Below are 17,128 nucleotides of genomic sequence, written 5' to 3'. Positions count from 1 at the left end.
CACTGGCTCACAGAGTTTGTAATAACTATAAGCAAACAGCGAAAGAAGCTCAAGTTTATCCATTTGAGAGAAACTGAGGGGTGGCTGGAAAGCATTAAAAGGTCACGCTCCTTCCCCTTCACTGATGTGGGAGATTGTCTATATTTTAGGTCAACCGTCAAATTAGATTTTCATCTGCAAAGACCCAGCCAAGAAGGAATGTTGTTTAGACATATGGTTGCCAGGGATTTTAATGGAAACATACTTGGACTCCCACTGGAGTCTAAGTTCTCTTCATCGCCCCTCCCACTGGGCTGGGGTAGATGGGGCCAGTGGGGAATTACCAGCCTGTAGCTCTCTCTGCCTCTCAAGCCCCCAGAGCTGGGCTTCCTTGTTTACTTATTTAGAGCCCAGTAGAGGAAGTGGTAAAGGAAACTTGCTGAGTCGTTTTCTGAGAAGAGACCATATATGTTCTCAGAGGAAGCCGTTGCTTTCTGGGATCTGGCTATAGCAGAAAGGACATCGGCTCCAGCAGAGCTTTTCCAGAGGGTACCTGGGAGTTGGAAGAGCCAAAGACGCCTCCACACTCTGGATTTGGGGTTCTCTGTCCATGGGTGCAACACCCGTGCTCAGTTTGTGAGCTTCGTCCCAGGAGAGCAACCATGGCACTCAGGAACGTGCCCTTTCGCTCTGAGGTCCTGGCCTGGGACCCTGACACCCTTGCAGACTATTTCAAGAAGGTGAGCCTTGATGTTTTGGGGGTGGTAGGGCTGGGCAGAGGCTTGAAGATGGAGTCTGGGCAGAACATGAGAGGCGTGAAAGATAGCAGTGGAACTTCCAACCCCATGCAACCTCGCCAGTTGAGTGAGCACCACGGAGTACCCCGGCAATGCATTTTGGGGAGATGGGAGGCCCTCAGAGGGACAAATATCTACTGTGTGCCAGGGCTCGGGTCTGTGCTCTTCAGGTACAGTCCCATCTAACCCTCTCCAAGACTGCTGTCCTCCCAGCTCAGCTGCAACATAAGCTCAAGGAGGCTAACTGGTCCAAAGCCCCAGGGACTGCATGTGACAGAGGTGGGATTCTAGTCACACCTGTCTGGTTTCAAAGTCCTTGCTCCGAGACTCAGAACTGCTGTAACAACTAGTGAGATCAAGGCTACTTGTTAGAAAGGGGAGATATGGAGTAGGAGAGAAGAAAGGAAAGGTTGGAGGCTGTGATGAATGATGCTGGGGATGGCGTCAGGGCACGTCATTGCTCATGACCTTGAAAGAGGGCTGTTGAAGCCTTTACCTGGACAGAGTGTCACTGGAGCTTTATGAGGGTCTTAGGAGGCAGTCTAGGAAACTGACATGAGCCTCAGACTATAGCTGGGGAAACTGAGGCCTCTGAAGAGGAGAAGGTTGGCCAGGAAGGGTCAGGGGCCAAGCTGTGGCAGAGCTGAGTGTTGCTGTCCTGGCTCCCAGCCTTGGAGGTGCTCAAGGATCCCTGTGTTTGGTCATCTGCTGGTGGGACCACAGGTCACATGTCTGCTTGGGCAAATCCCAAGTCACATGACTCAGGGACCCTCTATCCCTGTCCGAGGGATACGATGTCTCGTGAGGCACATTGAGCTTCTAACACTCCCACCTCTGGAGGCTGGCATCAGATTCAGTTGTTACTCCAGATTTTCACAAGCATAAGATTTTAGGTCAAGACCTTAGAGGTTGTCTAAGTCAACTTCTTGTTGTTCCTGGGATGGAGTAGGCTCCCAGGGACACATCGTCTAATTTGGGGTCCATATGGTACCAAGGTATTTCCTGTCACAACTGTTCTTCCCTAAGAAAAATGTGAAAATGTTGAATTGGGTGTGGCACGATAGAGGCACAGCCCACAGATCTTGTTACTTTCTGCTTTTTGTGCATCTCCTTTCTGTTATTTTTCCCTTATGAAAAGGTCATAATAAACTTAGCTTTCAGCATGGTGGGTGCAAAGATCACTGAGGTAACTGACTTTTGAAAGAGTTTTCTAAATACTTTTCTTAAATGTAGACCAAATAAATTAGGGCCACAAGTGAAATTTGCTAAGATGCTATAAAGCGGCATATTACCTCAATAAAGAAAGGAGAAAAGAATTGAGAATTAACAAGGCATACCTGAGGATGGGCTGAGAGGCACAGATAGGCCCCATCTCCAATGTGGGAAGGACAATTACACAGATAGTACAGCAGCTGCAGAATCCAAAGGTAAAGTTCCCCTTAGTAGAGAGAGCTGGACTATAGGTCAGGGATGATATGGGACAACTGCCTGAGTTGGAGGAAGGGAGAATGTTCTTCTTGGAGAGTCCAGACTCCAGGTCAAGTCCACAGAATCTGGACAGCTTTCCCCTCCCAGCATGACGGGACTGAAGGCAGGAACGAGGAGACTGAGGGGCACCTGTGATCCAGGAACCCACAAATCCAGGTAGACATCCGTCAAACGTGAACATCTCAATTCCCCCAGAGGGAAAACGCAGAGGACTGACCGCGGAGTCATTTGGGGATGGATCTTGGCCAGCAAAAGTCCTGTTAGCAGGTGTAATTTCTAATGAAGCACTGGGGCCAGGTCCTCCTTGGAGACACTTCCCCGGCCAGCTCTGGAGTCAGACACACCTTGGTTTGAATCCTGGCTCTGCCACCTGCTAGCTTGGTGACCCTCCTTTTTTATACTTCACCTCTGTGCCTCGGCTTCCTCGTCAGTAAACCAGAGATAGTAACAGTGACTAACCTCATGGGATTGTTGGGAGAAATAAAGGAAATACGTGTGTGAGGCCTCCAGCAGAGACAGGGGTCCAATTCATGTTCAGTCTTCCCTTTCTCCTGCTCTATTCACTGGACCCTAGCTGGAGACTCCATGCAGAGCAGTGGGCCTTTGTGTCTTACTGTCTCAAATATGTGCAGCTCATCCTCTGTCTGGAACGTAAGACCCTGAGGACTGAGGTCATGTTTTCTATTTCTTTAACTCCTCCAATTCCTTTTGACTTGGCAGGAAGGCATCCCTGGGCCATGCAGTGGAGAAGACTCTGGCTCAGAGCCATAAATTCTAATCCTAGCTGTGTCCCCAACTCACTGTGTGACCTTAGGCCAGTCCCTTCCCCTCTCTGGGCCTCAGTGGTCCCATCTGCAACACCAGGTACCTGCTCTAGACCAGCACCAACCAAAGCTGGGCATTCATAAGAATCGTCTAAGCGTATGCTAAAAGAACAGAGTCTCACCCTCCGGCCTAGACATTACTGGCTCAGAATCAAACTCCCAGGCAGGCCCCAGTCTGCAGGACTGTCTGTCTATCTAGAGTCCAAGTCAGCACTCTGCAAAATCAGAGATTCAGCTGATGATGAGGACAGTTAAAATGATGAATTAAAGGCAGTCGAAAATTCCAAGAACCATGTCACCGCACGGCTTATGCATAAAAGGGGTGTTTGGGGCCCTGCAGAGACTGCTTGCTTTCTATATGACTGCTAAATCGCTTTTTCCGAGCTTTCTAATATTCATCCTACCCTGTCAGGCCACGAGGTTACAACAATTGCTCTCACTCTTTAGATTCGTTGGCCATAAGAAAAGGTCATGATTTGAAGTTTGCCCCCAAAGAAGGCTGCCACAGACTGTGAGACCCATACTTGAGAGGAGAAGCTAGAATTCTCAAGGACAAATATTTTACCTTAAATACTCTATCTAGAAACATCAAATTTAGAGATATTTCAAATAGAAATGCTTATGTTGTTGAGGGTGAGGCGAAACAGACACCTGCTTCAATTGTCCACTGATGTGACTCTAGGAAAGCAACCAGGCCCTAAAAATGATCATTCCTTTTGATTCTATAATTCTATTTTGAGACTCTAACTTCAACTACATAACATAGAAGAAAAAGCTGTATGTTAAAGAATATCCCTGATGTTTTTTGATCTGGTATGTTAAGCTGCACTTAAATCTGTTCACTTACTGTATGTAAGTTTTACTGTTATTAACTAAAAGGAGAACATTCCTGGCTCTGCAGCCCGGTTGTCACCTCTATCACCTGCCTACCCATGGAACCTTATACGAGTTACTTGACTCTTTGTGCCTTTGACTCTCCATTTGAAAAACATAAGGCTTAAATGACTTAAAATTGGTTTAAATACTTAGAACAGTGCCTGCCATATAGCAAGTGTCCAGTAATTGCTAGAAGTTTCTATTATCATTATTGGAACAGCAGTTTGGGAAACAACTTAAATGTTCAGCAATAGGGAGCAAACTCAAATAATGTTCAAAATCAGTTTGTAATAACATGAAGCAGTGCCTATATGTTTCAGGAGGAAAAGTCAAGATAACCAGATTGAATACGAATGATAACCTCGATTATGTTTAGAAAGATGCTTAGGAAAAACCACTGAAGGAAAGACATCGCCGTTTTCACCGAGGTTGTCTTTGGGTAGCGAGATGAGAGATGTTATTTATTTTCTTCTTTCAGCTCTTTTCTGCTTGCTAGAGGAGCGTATGGCCATCCCTTTGAAGCTCTGAAGGCGCTCTTTCTGTACCCCAACCCTTAGGGGTTGGCCCCAAGGCCTTAGACAGGCAATTTCTCCATTTCAGGGAGTCCCAAGGGGTTAGTTAGTGAAAGCAGGGCTGAGGTAGGGATGGGGCCCCTCTGTTAGACAGGGGAGGGGAGTGGGGGACCTGGCTAGCCACAAGTACCACAAATTGCTAAGCTTCTAGGGCAGGCAAGGGATGGGAACCAATGGCACGAACTGCCCGCACTGACAGCACCTCCCCTCCTCCTTTTCAGCTGAACTACAGGGACTGTGAAAAGGCTGTGAAGAAATATCACATCGACGGGCTGCGGTTTTTGGTGAGCGCTGGCTAGTCTGACCCATTGAGAGCAAAGCTGTCCTGTACTTTAATCAATGGCTGCAGGGCCAACTGGGCTACCCTGTCCCTGGGGATGCCCAGGGGCAATGCCTGTCTTCAGGATCGCCACACAGCCCGTGGCCTTCTTCAGTTTTGTATGAACGTCTCTCTCATCACCTCTCAGGATCCTTCCTATTTAGGATACCTCCCAGATTTTTCACCCATACCAAGGTACATTCTAAAGTCAAGGTATAAGGAGGAATCCAATTATAGTTAACACACACACGCCTCTTGAAAATCTATTCAAATACCACTCATACTTTGAGAAGGCCAAGGGGGAAAATGATCGTATGGGAGAATAGAAGATTCTCTTTCTCTATTTCTCACTCTGGGGTACATACTCACTGACTAGAATAAAGGATAGAATCACCCTCCTTATTTCAATATGTCCCTCTTTCTCTACTAAATTCACATAGTTGGTTTTGTGCCAATTAAACACACATGGGGTATGGCTTTCTCCACTCCATTATATTGCAAAAAGCTTCAAGCGTAAGACTAAGATGCAGCTGTTATTGAGGACTAAGCCATTACATAGAAAGGGATGCAGCTCTAATTGGTGGAGTTAGAGGCACTGGGTAGTGGCTGGGGCGGTGGTCTGAGCATTTCCCCTAAAATGACACCTTTGCCAATGGGTAAGAGAGACCCTGGCTGCACCAATCTATCCCTTCTGGTCATGTTCCTTCATCATTTAAAAAAGAAGTAGGAAAAAGACTTTAAAGGTCTCATGGGGTAGATGTTCCCAAATTGGATTTGGAGTCAGGGGGCAAGTTAAGCTGTGTTTCCTTGTAAGACCTAGTCAGCAGCAGTGAGGGAACTGAACCATGAGACTTCAGGGTTGGAAGGGGCCAGAGAGGGGGCATGTTCTAGTTTTCCACCCAGCACACCAATCCATTTCCTGTATTGCATCTCTGCCACCAAGAGCTTCTTGAATTCCTCCAGTGATTGTGAGCTCACTACCACCCATAGTCATATGTTCCTTTCTGGTCAATTCTTAAGTCTCATGCCAAGACCAAACCTGTGCCCCTTTTGGTCTGAGTTTCGTTTTCATGTGCCATGTAAGACATGTTTATTCACTGTCCCACCTAAACCATTCAGTCATTCACTTGACAAGCATGTTCCTGAGTTCCTTTTACATACCAGACCATGCCGTGTGCTGGGAATATAGAGATGATTAAGATGTGTTTTCTGCCTTCCAGAAGCTTGTTTTATAGCAGGAAGTTATCTTCAGGAAGGCTCCAACCACTTCAGGTGCAATTGAAGAAACATGTACAGAGGCGTGATGTGACTTATTCTAAGTCACGCACCTAGTAATTGGACTAAAGCACACATTTAATTTAATGTAACCATGCATAAGTTTTTAACAATGCTATTTCTTTATACTGAGCTTTGAGCCAATAGAGTTCGGGTAGTTTTATTGTTCTTCTTTTTGCAAATTACTGCTCAATCTGAGTATTTCCTTCTGGTGCCTTTAGCACTGAGAACAGAGACTTCTCAGGGCTGAGTCGAAAGAGAGTAAGACATCTTTCTTGAGGATGGTCCCAGTTGTGGTTCTGATGCCCTGGGTCACCTTGAATAAGCACTTGCCCTCTTGAGCTTCTCCTTGCTCCCTCCTCTGTTAACAGAGCACATTGAACTGGGTGGTAGTGGGTGACAGTCCCTTCCAGCTCTGGGAGTTCCCCCCAATGCTCCTCTTGTGAGCTTCAGGCCTGTTAGGACAGGGTTGTTGCCTTGGTCGAGGAGCTTTGCCTCCTCTGCCCCAATATCTGGGACCTGTCAGCCCCTCAGAGAATATGCTGCATGCTCTAATCACTGTGCAAACAGGAAGAAGTGGAAAGAGGGGCTCGAGGAGCCAGGAGAGCGGGCAGCAGAACGCAGACCTGATCCGGCAGCTTCTGCTGAGACCACTCTCCGCCCCAGGTGCTCTGGGTACAACTTGGGCTCTGATCTGAGCTGTAATATCTCATCTATATGAGATGTTAGACTTCAGGTTGTATCTCACCCTTTCCAGCTTTATAATATCCAGGACCATTCTGCTATTCGAAGTAGAAGTGGAAGACCCCAGTCTGTATCCCTCTATCCCTCCTTCCTCTTTCTTTCTTTGATTCCCTCCTTCCCTCCCTCCCCTCCTCCCTCCCTCCCCCCCTTCCTTCCTTCCTTCCTTCGTTCCTTCCTCCTTTCTTCAGTGTAGGATCTAGCAGGCCCTTTGAATCTGTTTTGCTGCCATTTCATTTTCGATTGAGAAGTCTGGTGAGGGAATAGGGGTGCTGCGCTTCCAGAAGCTTGAAGAAGAGGAGGCCACGTGCTTGGAAGCTGTATCAGTTAGAAAGGTGTGCGGGTGCATGAAACAGAAACTGAACCACAGTGGCTTAACCAAATAGGGGCCTATCTTTCTCAAGTGATAAGAAATCTAGAGTTACGCACTCGAGGCTGGTGAGCTGCTAAAGGAAGTCATCAAGAACTCAGGCCCCACCCGGCCAATGGAAACCGTTGGTGCTTCTGTCCTAATGGTTACAAGATGGCTACTCCATCTCCAGGCATCACATCTGCATTCCAGGCAGGAGGAAGCGGGGAAGGGCAAAGAATAAAAAATGCAGAAGAGCATGGGGAATGCATTCCCCCTTATTTTCAGGGAGACTTTCCCAAAAGCTTTATCCAGTTAGACTTCAGGTTATATCTCACTGGCTGCAACGGAGTCCCGTGACCTTGGCCATATGCAAGGGAGTCTAGGGTGTTAAATATTTTGAACTGGGCACATTTACTGCCCTGAACAAAATGCGGGTCCCATCAGTAAGGGAGAAAGAGTATGGATATTGGGTAGGCAAGCAGCGGTCCCTGCCACATTGCCTCTCCAGGTGGGGTCCAATTCTCAGCTTTCCTTTCTCCCGTGTCTCTCTTGAGGACACACTCAGCATATAAGTGTACTCCTGCGAAGCCACAAGTCTAACTCCAAGTCATTGTACAAGTAACCCAGAGTTTCCAGACTTTGCTAAAGGCCTTTCTCTTTCCTAATATCCTCTGCCTCTATGTCTCCAGCCATGCTCACATGCTCACCTTCTCCTTCACATGCTTCCTGAAATCCCCTCAGCTTATGTCCTTGACTCAGCAGAACAGAAACTGCCCAGTTCTCAGCATTCATCCCTCTGGCAACTCCCAGGAAGTCCTCCACTCATCATGCCACACTCTGAACAAGAGTCTTGGTATCCTCCCTGAGGAGGTGGCTCTGGAGGGAGGGGATGCCATAGCTCAGTGATGCAAAAATAAATAAAAGAAGTTAAGAATTTTGACCAAAGACCTGATTGTCTCAGGACTCTTGGCAAACTCCCCCCCCCAGCCCTGCCGCAGGGTCAGACACTGCTCCTAAGAAGTGGAGCAGATGAGGCCATAAGCACATTGCTAAGATGCCCCAGCCCCTGTGCTTAAAAGGAAGCTTGCCCAGCTCATCACAGAAGGCAGCCAACAACCTGCCAGGCAGCTCCCAGCCCAGAGCGGAAGTAGAAGCAAAGACACTAACATCCAGGAGCCAGCCAGACCCCAGCTGCTCCCTCCCCCGGGACAGAAATTACTCACCTAACCTCCATTTATCACTCACAAAAGGTATGTCAGGCACTGAGCCAAGCACAGGACATACGTCATCTCATTCAATCCTCACAACCCCTGAAACGGGGCTATTAATATTATTACGCTTCCCATTATACAGATAAGGAAACTGAGGCTTAGAGAGACTAAGCGTCTGTCTCAAGTCAGACAGCTGCTAAGTGAAGGAACCAAGATTCCAAACCAGCCTGTCTGACTCCAGAGCTCCCACTCTAACCACTGGGATTCTGACCTCAATTAGAACGTTAAGGAGGCCCCTTCCTTGCCTCGGCATTGGTTCTATGGAGAGCGTGCCCACCCTCTTTTCTTCCTCCTCCCTTTCAGGTGCCTTCTTCTCTCACCACCTGCCCCCAGTACAGGTCACTGGGACCCTCAAAGGGCTTGGACATGATAAAAGTGAAGCTTGCAGGAAGAAAATAGACATTGGATGCCATAGAGCAGGGTCCCAGTGCCACCTCCATCACCTACAACCTGGAATCCCCTTACATCCCCGGGCCACAGCTTTCTCACTAAAATGGGAACGATGCTGGTAGTTTCTACATCACAGGGTTGATGTGAGGATTAATCAAGATGCTGTAAGGAGAGGCCCAAAGTCAGTTCTTCACAAATACGCGTTTCTTTCTCCTTTCCCCTCTTGGTTCCCTCTGGACAGCCTCTTTATTGCATCCTTACATCTAGAGAATTCTACTAATAACCCTGGTGAAAGAGGCAGTTGGGGTGTGATGATGTTATAAGGGCACAGATGCCTTCGCCAGGCTGGCTTCTCATAGCTGCTCCATACGGCTGCTGAGAGGGGCCCTGGAGTCTAAGAAAGATGTCATGACATGGCCAAGTTCAGCCCACAAAACAAGTCCTGTGCGGTCCCACAGATTTGGCTCTCATAGTATTTGCTGTTTGCTTCAGTTAAAATTATTTGTCAATATTTAGAACTCAGGACATTTCATATAAGATCCAGGTTTCGGGATTCCCTTTGAAAAAGATCTGGCAACACTAGGCCCACAGGCTTTTATGCACCATCTAGAAGCTGCCCGCTTTGGATGGGTGAGTGGGGTGTACTCTGCAGTTTGCTGCAGTCCCCACTGTTCCCTATTGTTTCATACCATACTCTACTCACCAGGCCCAGAACCCTTTCCTGTGGGTTGTAACCTACTGTTGTCTTCATTTCAGAACCTGGCAGAGAATGACATCCAGAAATTCCCTAAGCTCCGGGTGCCGTAAGTACACCCCCTCATTCCTTGGGTAGAATGGGGAGTAGTCCAGGGGGAGCTGAGTCAGTTATCTATCACTGTTGGTTTGAAATAAGAAAGTGAGGAGGAAGGGTGAAGGCAAGGACAGGGTTTAGTGAAGAGAAGTTACAAGACGACTTGAGAAAAAGAAATAACAGATCTAGCCCAGCTGGTGTATTGGCTGCTCTTGCCAAAGATAAGCCTGACTCTGGACCACGTTTTCATTTCCTCTCTTCCCAGTGGGGTGGGTTGGCCTTTGAAAATAGTACTAGAATCAAAGATCTGAGATTTCCTCATGGTGTCATCACCAACTCAGTCATTGCTTTAGTTTTCTGGACCTCAGTAAAATGAGAGAGTTGGATCTGATGAAGGATGGCAATGAACTTCCTTTTGTCTGTCAGTACTGACTGTTTGGAATGGCTGTCCCAGGCATCGTGCTGAGAAGAATTCTGAGGAAAGGGGGGCCATTTCTTGGGTGTGACATGGGCGCTGAAACGGGAAGTTGCAGTGTGCCTATTGTACCATGGGTTTTCTGTCCCTCAAGTAGGACCCCTACACGCAAATGCTTATAGGAGCCAGACAGCTAATAGAAATGGGTGAAATGGGTCAGGTTGAAAAGTACAAAGCCCTATCACTTTCCACCTTTGAATAAAGCATGGATATGGAGAACTATTTCTCCACTGTAAGAAAAATAATAGCACGATTATGATGATAAAAGGGGTAATCAGCACAAAGCCTCATTGTTGGTGAACAACAGGGAGTGGTGGAGACTGTGGCAAATTGGAATCATAGTCTCCATCCAAAGGGAGCCGCAGCTACTCAACTCCAGTCAACGTGGACCCAGTGATGCCCAGTCTTCGAACTTAACAAAAGTAGCAAGAAATATCCGTTTTATGCAATGTATCTCAATTTTTAAATGTTGCTCAAATATCTTCAAATGTTGTGAATGCCAAAGTGAACATATCTCTGGGTTACATTTAGTCTGGGGGCCACCAGTTTGAGATCTGTACTCTAGACATCCTCTGAGGTCCTTTCTCTCGCTCTAAAAGTCTCAGAGCTCACAATGATAAAAGGGAAGTAGGTCAATGAAGTAGGAGGTTGAAAAGTCCCATGTGTAGGTAGACTGCCAGGGAGCTCAAATAAGGAAAATATGACTCTCCAGTTTCCCTCATCGGGAAGGGTGAAGAAAAAGAAAGGGAAAAAAAAGGAAAAAAAAAAGAAAAAGAAAAAGAAAGGAATAAGGATTTGCCTTTGGTGCCGCCTATCTCCAGGGGCAACTATTGTTGAAGAACCCTCGTTCTTCTTTAGAGTTTTTTCTAGACACAAATGGCTATTTAAATCTAAATTAAATTAAAAATTCAGTTCCTCAGAGGCACTAGCCACATTTCAAGGGCTCAAAAGCCAGATATAGTGGAGACTACTATATTGGAGAGTACAGATATAGAACATTTCTATAACTACAGAAATGTGATGCTCTAGAAAAAGACCATAGCTCCATGTAAAGGAGAGACCTTAACGTACAGGAGTGAGAATTAGTGGCTGGTGGGCCAGAGTCAGCCTGCAGACATGTTAAGTTTGGTCCACACAGAGTTTTAAAATCAAGATATGGCATTAGGAAAGACTTTGGGGAAGAAGGGAACTTAACTTGGATCTTGAAATGCATTAGGAGTGATCAGATGAAAAATGGTTAAAGGACATTCTAGAAATGGGGACTATATTGCGAAGGCATGGCACCAGCGCCTTTACTGGAACTGCAAGTAGGTCAGAGCAGCTGTGGCGTATACATGGGGAAGTAAAAAGTAAAGAGACCACGGTGACGGGTCACAATTCTGAAGGATGCTTTGAGCCGTTCTAAGGAGTCTGAGAGTGTTGGCGAAGTGAGTTCACCAGGGAGAACACCAGGTCAAGCCTGCATCTTGACTCTTCCGGGGGCATGTAAAGATGACTCAGAGCAGGGCTCAGCTGGAGGCATGGAACCCAGTTAGGAGATGACAGCCATGATCCCACTATGAGATGGGAGCTTCTCCTAGGCTGTGGCTATGAAGATGCTGGAAGGAGGGGATTTCATCAGAGCGGTAGAAGAAAAGCGATGAGGCAGGCACTTTTAACTGGGAAGATGCTTTTTAACCTTAAGGCTGAGCTCAGCTGACATCTGTATGTTTGAGAGTCAGGAGGAGGAGGTGGCGTGAGAAGCAACTGCTAGTTAATGCAGAAGAATGATTCTAAACCCTCACATGGGTGAGGTAGAGGTGTGGGATACTTCTTCAGTTATTTGAAAACTTAAACAACTTGGCCTGCAGTAAGATCTCACTCTGAGGTCCTTGAATGTGTGCCCCAGACAAGCTATGGCGCCTGCCCATGGAACACGAAGGGCGAACGTGGGGAGTGATGGGGAAGGCATCTGGGGAAGGTCTGGGCTGCCCTGATTAGGTGAATCTGAGAGTGACCGTCCCTGGCATAGATGTATAATAAATACCAATTCCATCTCTACTTCTGTGAGCTCTGTGCCCGGGATGAGTCCTAGACCACCCTCAGTTTCCAAGTCTATAAAAGGAAGGAAGGGGTTACATGAACTGCATGGGCTCATTCTTTTAAAGGATATTATTTAAGATCTGAACAGGCAGACAGGAGATCTTAGTGAGTAAAATGCAGGCTCTGAGGTCAGACAACTTGAGACTAAATTCTTCCATTCACTAGCTGTGAGTCTGTGGACAAGTTATCTGAGTTCCCTGAGCCTCAGCTTCCTCATCTGTAAAATGGGGACAATAATAGAACCTATCTCAAAGGGCCAGTGGGAACGTTAGAGGAAATAATGGGGAAATAATAAAATGTACTGAAGATGTGTTAGCTATTCTAACCATTTTATGCAAAATCCCAATAAGCACAATTTCAGATGTTTACTAACTATTTTATCCTGCTAACTGGGGAGGATGAAAGAATAGAAAGGCATGGGCTTTGGAGCAAGGGAGATCCGGGTTCTAAGGTGGGCTCTGCCTCCTACCAGCTGTGGGACTCAGGCAAGCTGCTTCAACGCACTGAGCCTCAGTTTCCTCATCGATAGATGAGAAAGAAGGAACTCTCAGGGAACGGTGTATATGAAGGAGACAGCCCACATATAAGCTGCCTGGCGCCGTCCTTGATGAGTAGAGGTAATCAGTGCTTATTTGTTCCATTCCCTTGTACACAGGTTCGTTTGCCCTGGATCATTACCCTAAAGGGTTATAGAAAAGAAATTGTGTTTAGGTACAGCAGACCAAAACAAGATGACACTCCTCTGCATACCTCAATTTCCTTCCCTGATGCTTAAAAAGTCAGTACTAAATAGATTTTGTAAGCAGGCGGGTTCTGGCCAGGAAGCATTCTCTGTCTGAAGATATAGTCGCTCTCTCAGGACATAGTTTTTCCCACAGACATCAAGGAAAATGTAACGGAGGAGGGTTTTAAAATAAAACAATGTTAACCTCCTTTTAGAGGACCTAGCCTAAGACCAGTGGTATAGCTGAGCGTGCTCTGGTTAAATCGATAGAACACGTGATAAAATCTGTTGATGACCATTTGGAGTTTTTTTTTTTAATGCTATAAGTTTTATATTTAAAATAATATAGTGTAACTTAAAAAATAAGGAGAGGGCAGCAATGTGGTGGTGGCAGCACATAGGCATTGGATGATTCTGTTTATAACATTAATGCACACTGTACCCATTTACCGATAGTGAAGTTAGGCTGGGAAAAGCTAAGATCCCATCAGAGAGGTAATGCAGGCATGCCTGTTCATTTGTCTGTCTTCTGATAAGGCTGTCAGTCTCCTAACCTCAGAGACAGCCTCCTGTCTCATCTACTCAGTGCCTACCTAAGATAGAAAGACAGCAGATGATGGGGGAGGAAGGATGCAGGAGGGCCCCAGGGCTGAACATGACATTCTTGTGCCCATGAAAGAACGTGCCCAGCCCCCAGCAGGATGGAGACAGTGACAAGGTCCCTCTCTCACACGCGCCTCCCTGCTCCCATTCACTGGCTAATCCCTTGTCCAGCTGCCCAGTCCTCCCCGCATGAAAAGCGCGTCCTCTCCACCGACTGCCCCTCCTCTTCCCCAGTGCGAACCCAGGACACTTGACTTCTGGCTCAGCTCCATGTAAAAACCATCATGGGACCTTTGACAAACACTTCCCCAGCGCCTTGCTTTCCCTGTTGGTAAAAGTGGGGATAATTCTTCTTGGCTACTACCCAGACGACTGTGAAGTACAATTAAAATAAAACTTGTAAAACTGTCAGGCGGAGGACATGCCTGAGAAGTGGGGAGACCCTGCTGTGCCCTTAAATTCTTGTTTCCCCCTCACGTGCCTGGTTCTACACGGAAGCCTGAGTCCTGAGACCCATGTCCTGGTGTCTCCCTGGCTTCTCAGGTGACAGGACAGAACTTTGGAAGGTTTGGTTCTTGGTTCAAGGAGGCTGACTTTTTTTTTTTTATTTTAACATCTTTATTGGAGTATAATGCTTTACAATGGTGTGTTAGCTTCTGCTTTATAATAAAGTGAATCAGCTATACGTATACATATATCCCCATATCCCCTCCCTCTTGCGTCTCCCTCCACCCTCCCTATCCCACCCCTCTAGGTGGTCACAAAACACCAGGCTGATCTCCCTGTGCTATGCGGCTGCTTCCCACTAGCTATTTTACGTTTGGTAGTGTATATATGTCCATGCCACTCTCTCACTTTGGCTGACTTTTAAAGGAGGAGTTTTGTTCCTTTAATGAAGGGTGACACGCAGAGCGAGCGCAAGTTTAGGACAGAGAATGTGGGCTGGGAGGCGGGCCAGGGGTCACAGAGGTGGTGTCAGAGGACAGAGAGGCTTTGAGGAGCCGGAGAGGGCAGCGTGGAGCAAACGCAGACTTCTGCCCAATTCTGGGCGTGGGAGAGACTAGCGTGCCCCTGAAACAGAGTCAGGAGAGCAACTCCCCGCCTCCGCCCGAGCTCCTGGCCTCGTGGGAGACAGGGGAAGCTCATCTAAAGCTCAGGCTATGCAAGTTTTGGTAAGAAATACATTTAAGTTGTGTGCTGGTACATGTGACAACACAGGCAACAAGAATAGAGTGTTCACGAAATAATATCGACTCTTACTGAGTGCTGTGGGCTCTGATAGCTTCTATCTGCTCTGTTTCCTTCCTCTCTCCCTCCTTCCTCCCTGACTTCCTTTCTGCCTGCCTGTCTTTCTTTCATAGCTTCCTTCTTCTGTGTGATCAGCAAAGTTGACTTCAAGACGCACTTCAAGACCCTCTACCCACAGCTGCTGAAGTATAGGGACCGTTGAAAGGGAGCCCCAGGTCTCCTGGGAGAATCCTACAGGGACCACGTCGAGACAGACCCAGATCCCGTATTCTGCTCCCGCTGCCCTACCTCGTTCGCCCTCCTCTTCCTCCATCTCCTTTTCCTTGTCCTCTTCCTCCATTTTTTTGTTTTTAAAAAACAATTCCAGGGGCTTCCCTGGTGGCGCAGCGGTTGAGAGTCTGCCTGCCGATGCAGGGGACACGGGTTCGTGCCCCGGTCCGGGAAGATCCCACATGCCGCGGAGCGGCTGGGCCCGTGAGCCATGGCCGCTGAGCCTGCGCGTCCGGAGCCTCTGCTCCGCAACGAGAGAGGCCACAACAGTGAGAGGCCCGTGTACCACAAAACAAAACAAAACAAAACAAAAAAAACAAAGAAAAAAACAATTCCAAGAATACCAGAATGACAGGAGTGATTTCACAACCTTTGCAGACGGTAGGAATCACCCGTGTTACCAGGGTGCTTGTGTCACTGCCACACCCCACCCGCACCCCGAGGCATCTCTCCTGGAGGCTCCGATGGGTTATGTCACCAGTGGGCTCAGTGTCTGTAACATGTAATCTCTATGGTCAGGCCGATCACGGATTCTCTAAGTAGGGCCAACCCTCTTGTTTTGCTGATGAAGAGGAATCCAGGCCAAGGGGTGGGGGGCGGGCAAATGCCTTGCCTGAGGTCACACTGCCCTTGGGCAGGGTGCTGCAGTCAGACTCAACAAGGACCCACCGTCCCACCCTCCGTACTTTCTAACATCACCAGAAGAGGCCTTCAACTGAGAAGTCAAAGACCGGCCCCCATCACACAGCAAGCTAAGGGATGTAACAGGGCTGCAACCCAGGTCATGGCAGGATTCTGTCTCCTGCCATGGCCTGACTTCCTGTGGAAAATTTCGCTCCACTTCTGGGGCTACAACAGATGAAGCAGAGAGAACTGTGTCTACCAGCTGCCCAGCCCCCTCTGCCTTTCCCCCTGGTGCTGAGTATGGCCTGGGGTTTGTGGGGAAGAGGGGGAATGAGTCACCTCTGACCATTCACTGTCACTCGGTCCTCTGGGGAGGTGGGAGTCGGGGACAACCTTGAAGGTTTGCACACAGAGGTGGCAACAACCTGCTGCTCTGTCCACCAGCACCGCTACCCTCTGCACTCACCCCCAGCAGTGGTCCCAGCTGGCTGGGAAGGTTGCCCCGAGGCCCCCCAAAGCAGGAGGCCCTGGGCGTCCATGTTTGCTGCAGGCTGGGCTGCCAGCCCCTCTCTGGCTCTGCTTGCTCTCAGCTCTGTGCTGCTCCTCTGTGTGTTCTGTGGTTTGACATTTCCTTCCTTCACCAGTTAGGAGCCCAGCAGCTTCCAGCCTGGCTGCTGAAGATACCAGTAAGCAGAGGAGCTGCAGAGAGCAGGAGGTCTTTTCAGGATCAAAGCAGCTGTGCAAGCCCTTCAGGGTCTCCCCCTCCCCCCTCCCCCACCCTCTCCACCCCCCCACCCCACCGCTACATTCTGCAGGGATGTGCTGCCCAGCATCCCCCAGTTCAGGTCTTGCTGAAAAGTCACCTCCTCCCAGAGGCTTGCTCATTTTCGATTGCAACCGCACCCCACCTATGCACTCCTTCCCCCCTCACCCAGCTCGCACCTCTGCTGCATGCGTGTACACACAGCTCTCATCTAGAATTTCACTTCCTTAAATGTTCGTTGTTTATTGTCTGTCTCTCTCCGCTAGCAAGTAAGCTCCTGGAGGGCAGGGATCTCTGTTCTGTTCACTGAGGCACCCTGAGCCCCAGCAGAGCTCCTGGCACTTAGAAGCCCTTGAGTGCGCGCTGTTGAATGAAGGTGTGACTGCATGGGGATGAGTGCTGCAGCCATCACAGACGCACCTGGCCAGGGTGTGGGACACCGCACGTCAGAGGAGGGAGGAGAGGGACTCCCACCAGCTTCTCAAAACCATCGCTTAAAGGAAACAGAAGAACCAGGAATAAGCGTTCTGGAGGTGTGATCAGGAGGCCACTGGGAAGCCCCATCCCCAAGCATCTCCCAGTGAAGTGTGAAATCCCAACAAGGACATTATGATGGAGGATTAAACGCTGCCCTCCCTCCTTCTCTGTCCTCTAAAGTTCCCAGT

General features: G+C 48.2%; 1 protein-coding gene across 1 annotated transcript in view; it reads left to right on the top strand.

The window, feature by feature from the left end:
- The first annotated feature begins 450 nt into the window (after positions 1-450).
- The window catches only part of LCP2 (lymphocyte cytosolic protein 2), a 44,873-nt gene continuing 28,195 nt past the window's right edge, over positions 451-17,128 (top strand). The window contains exons 1-3 of the mRNA XM_060146548.1: positions 451-719; positions 4,758-4,820; positions 9,641-9,687. Coding sequence (XP_060002531.1) covers positions 642-719; positions 4,758-4,820; positions 9,641-9,687 — 188 coding nt within the window. The 5' untranslated portion in view covers positions 451-641. The remainder of the gene's footprint in view (positions 720-4,757; positions 4,821-9,640; positions 9,688-17,128) is intronic.

This window comes from Lagenorhynchus albirostris, chromosome 3, assembly GCF_949774975.1.
Source record: "Lagenorhynchus albirostris chromosome 3, mLagAlb1.1, whole genome shotgun sequence".
Taxonomy (NCBI): domain Eukaryota; kingdom Metazoa; phylum Chordata; class Mammalia; order Artiodactyla; family Delphinidae; genus Lagenorhynchus; species Lagenorhynchus albirostris.
This window is presented reverse-complemented; position numbering and strand designations above follow the sequence as displayed.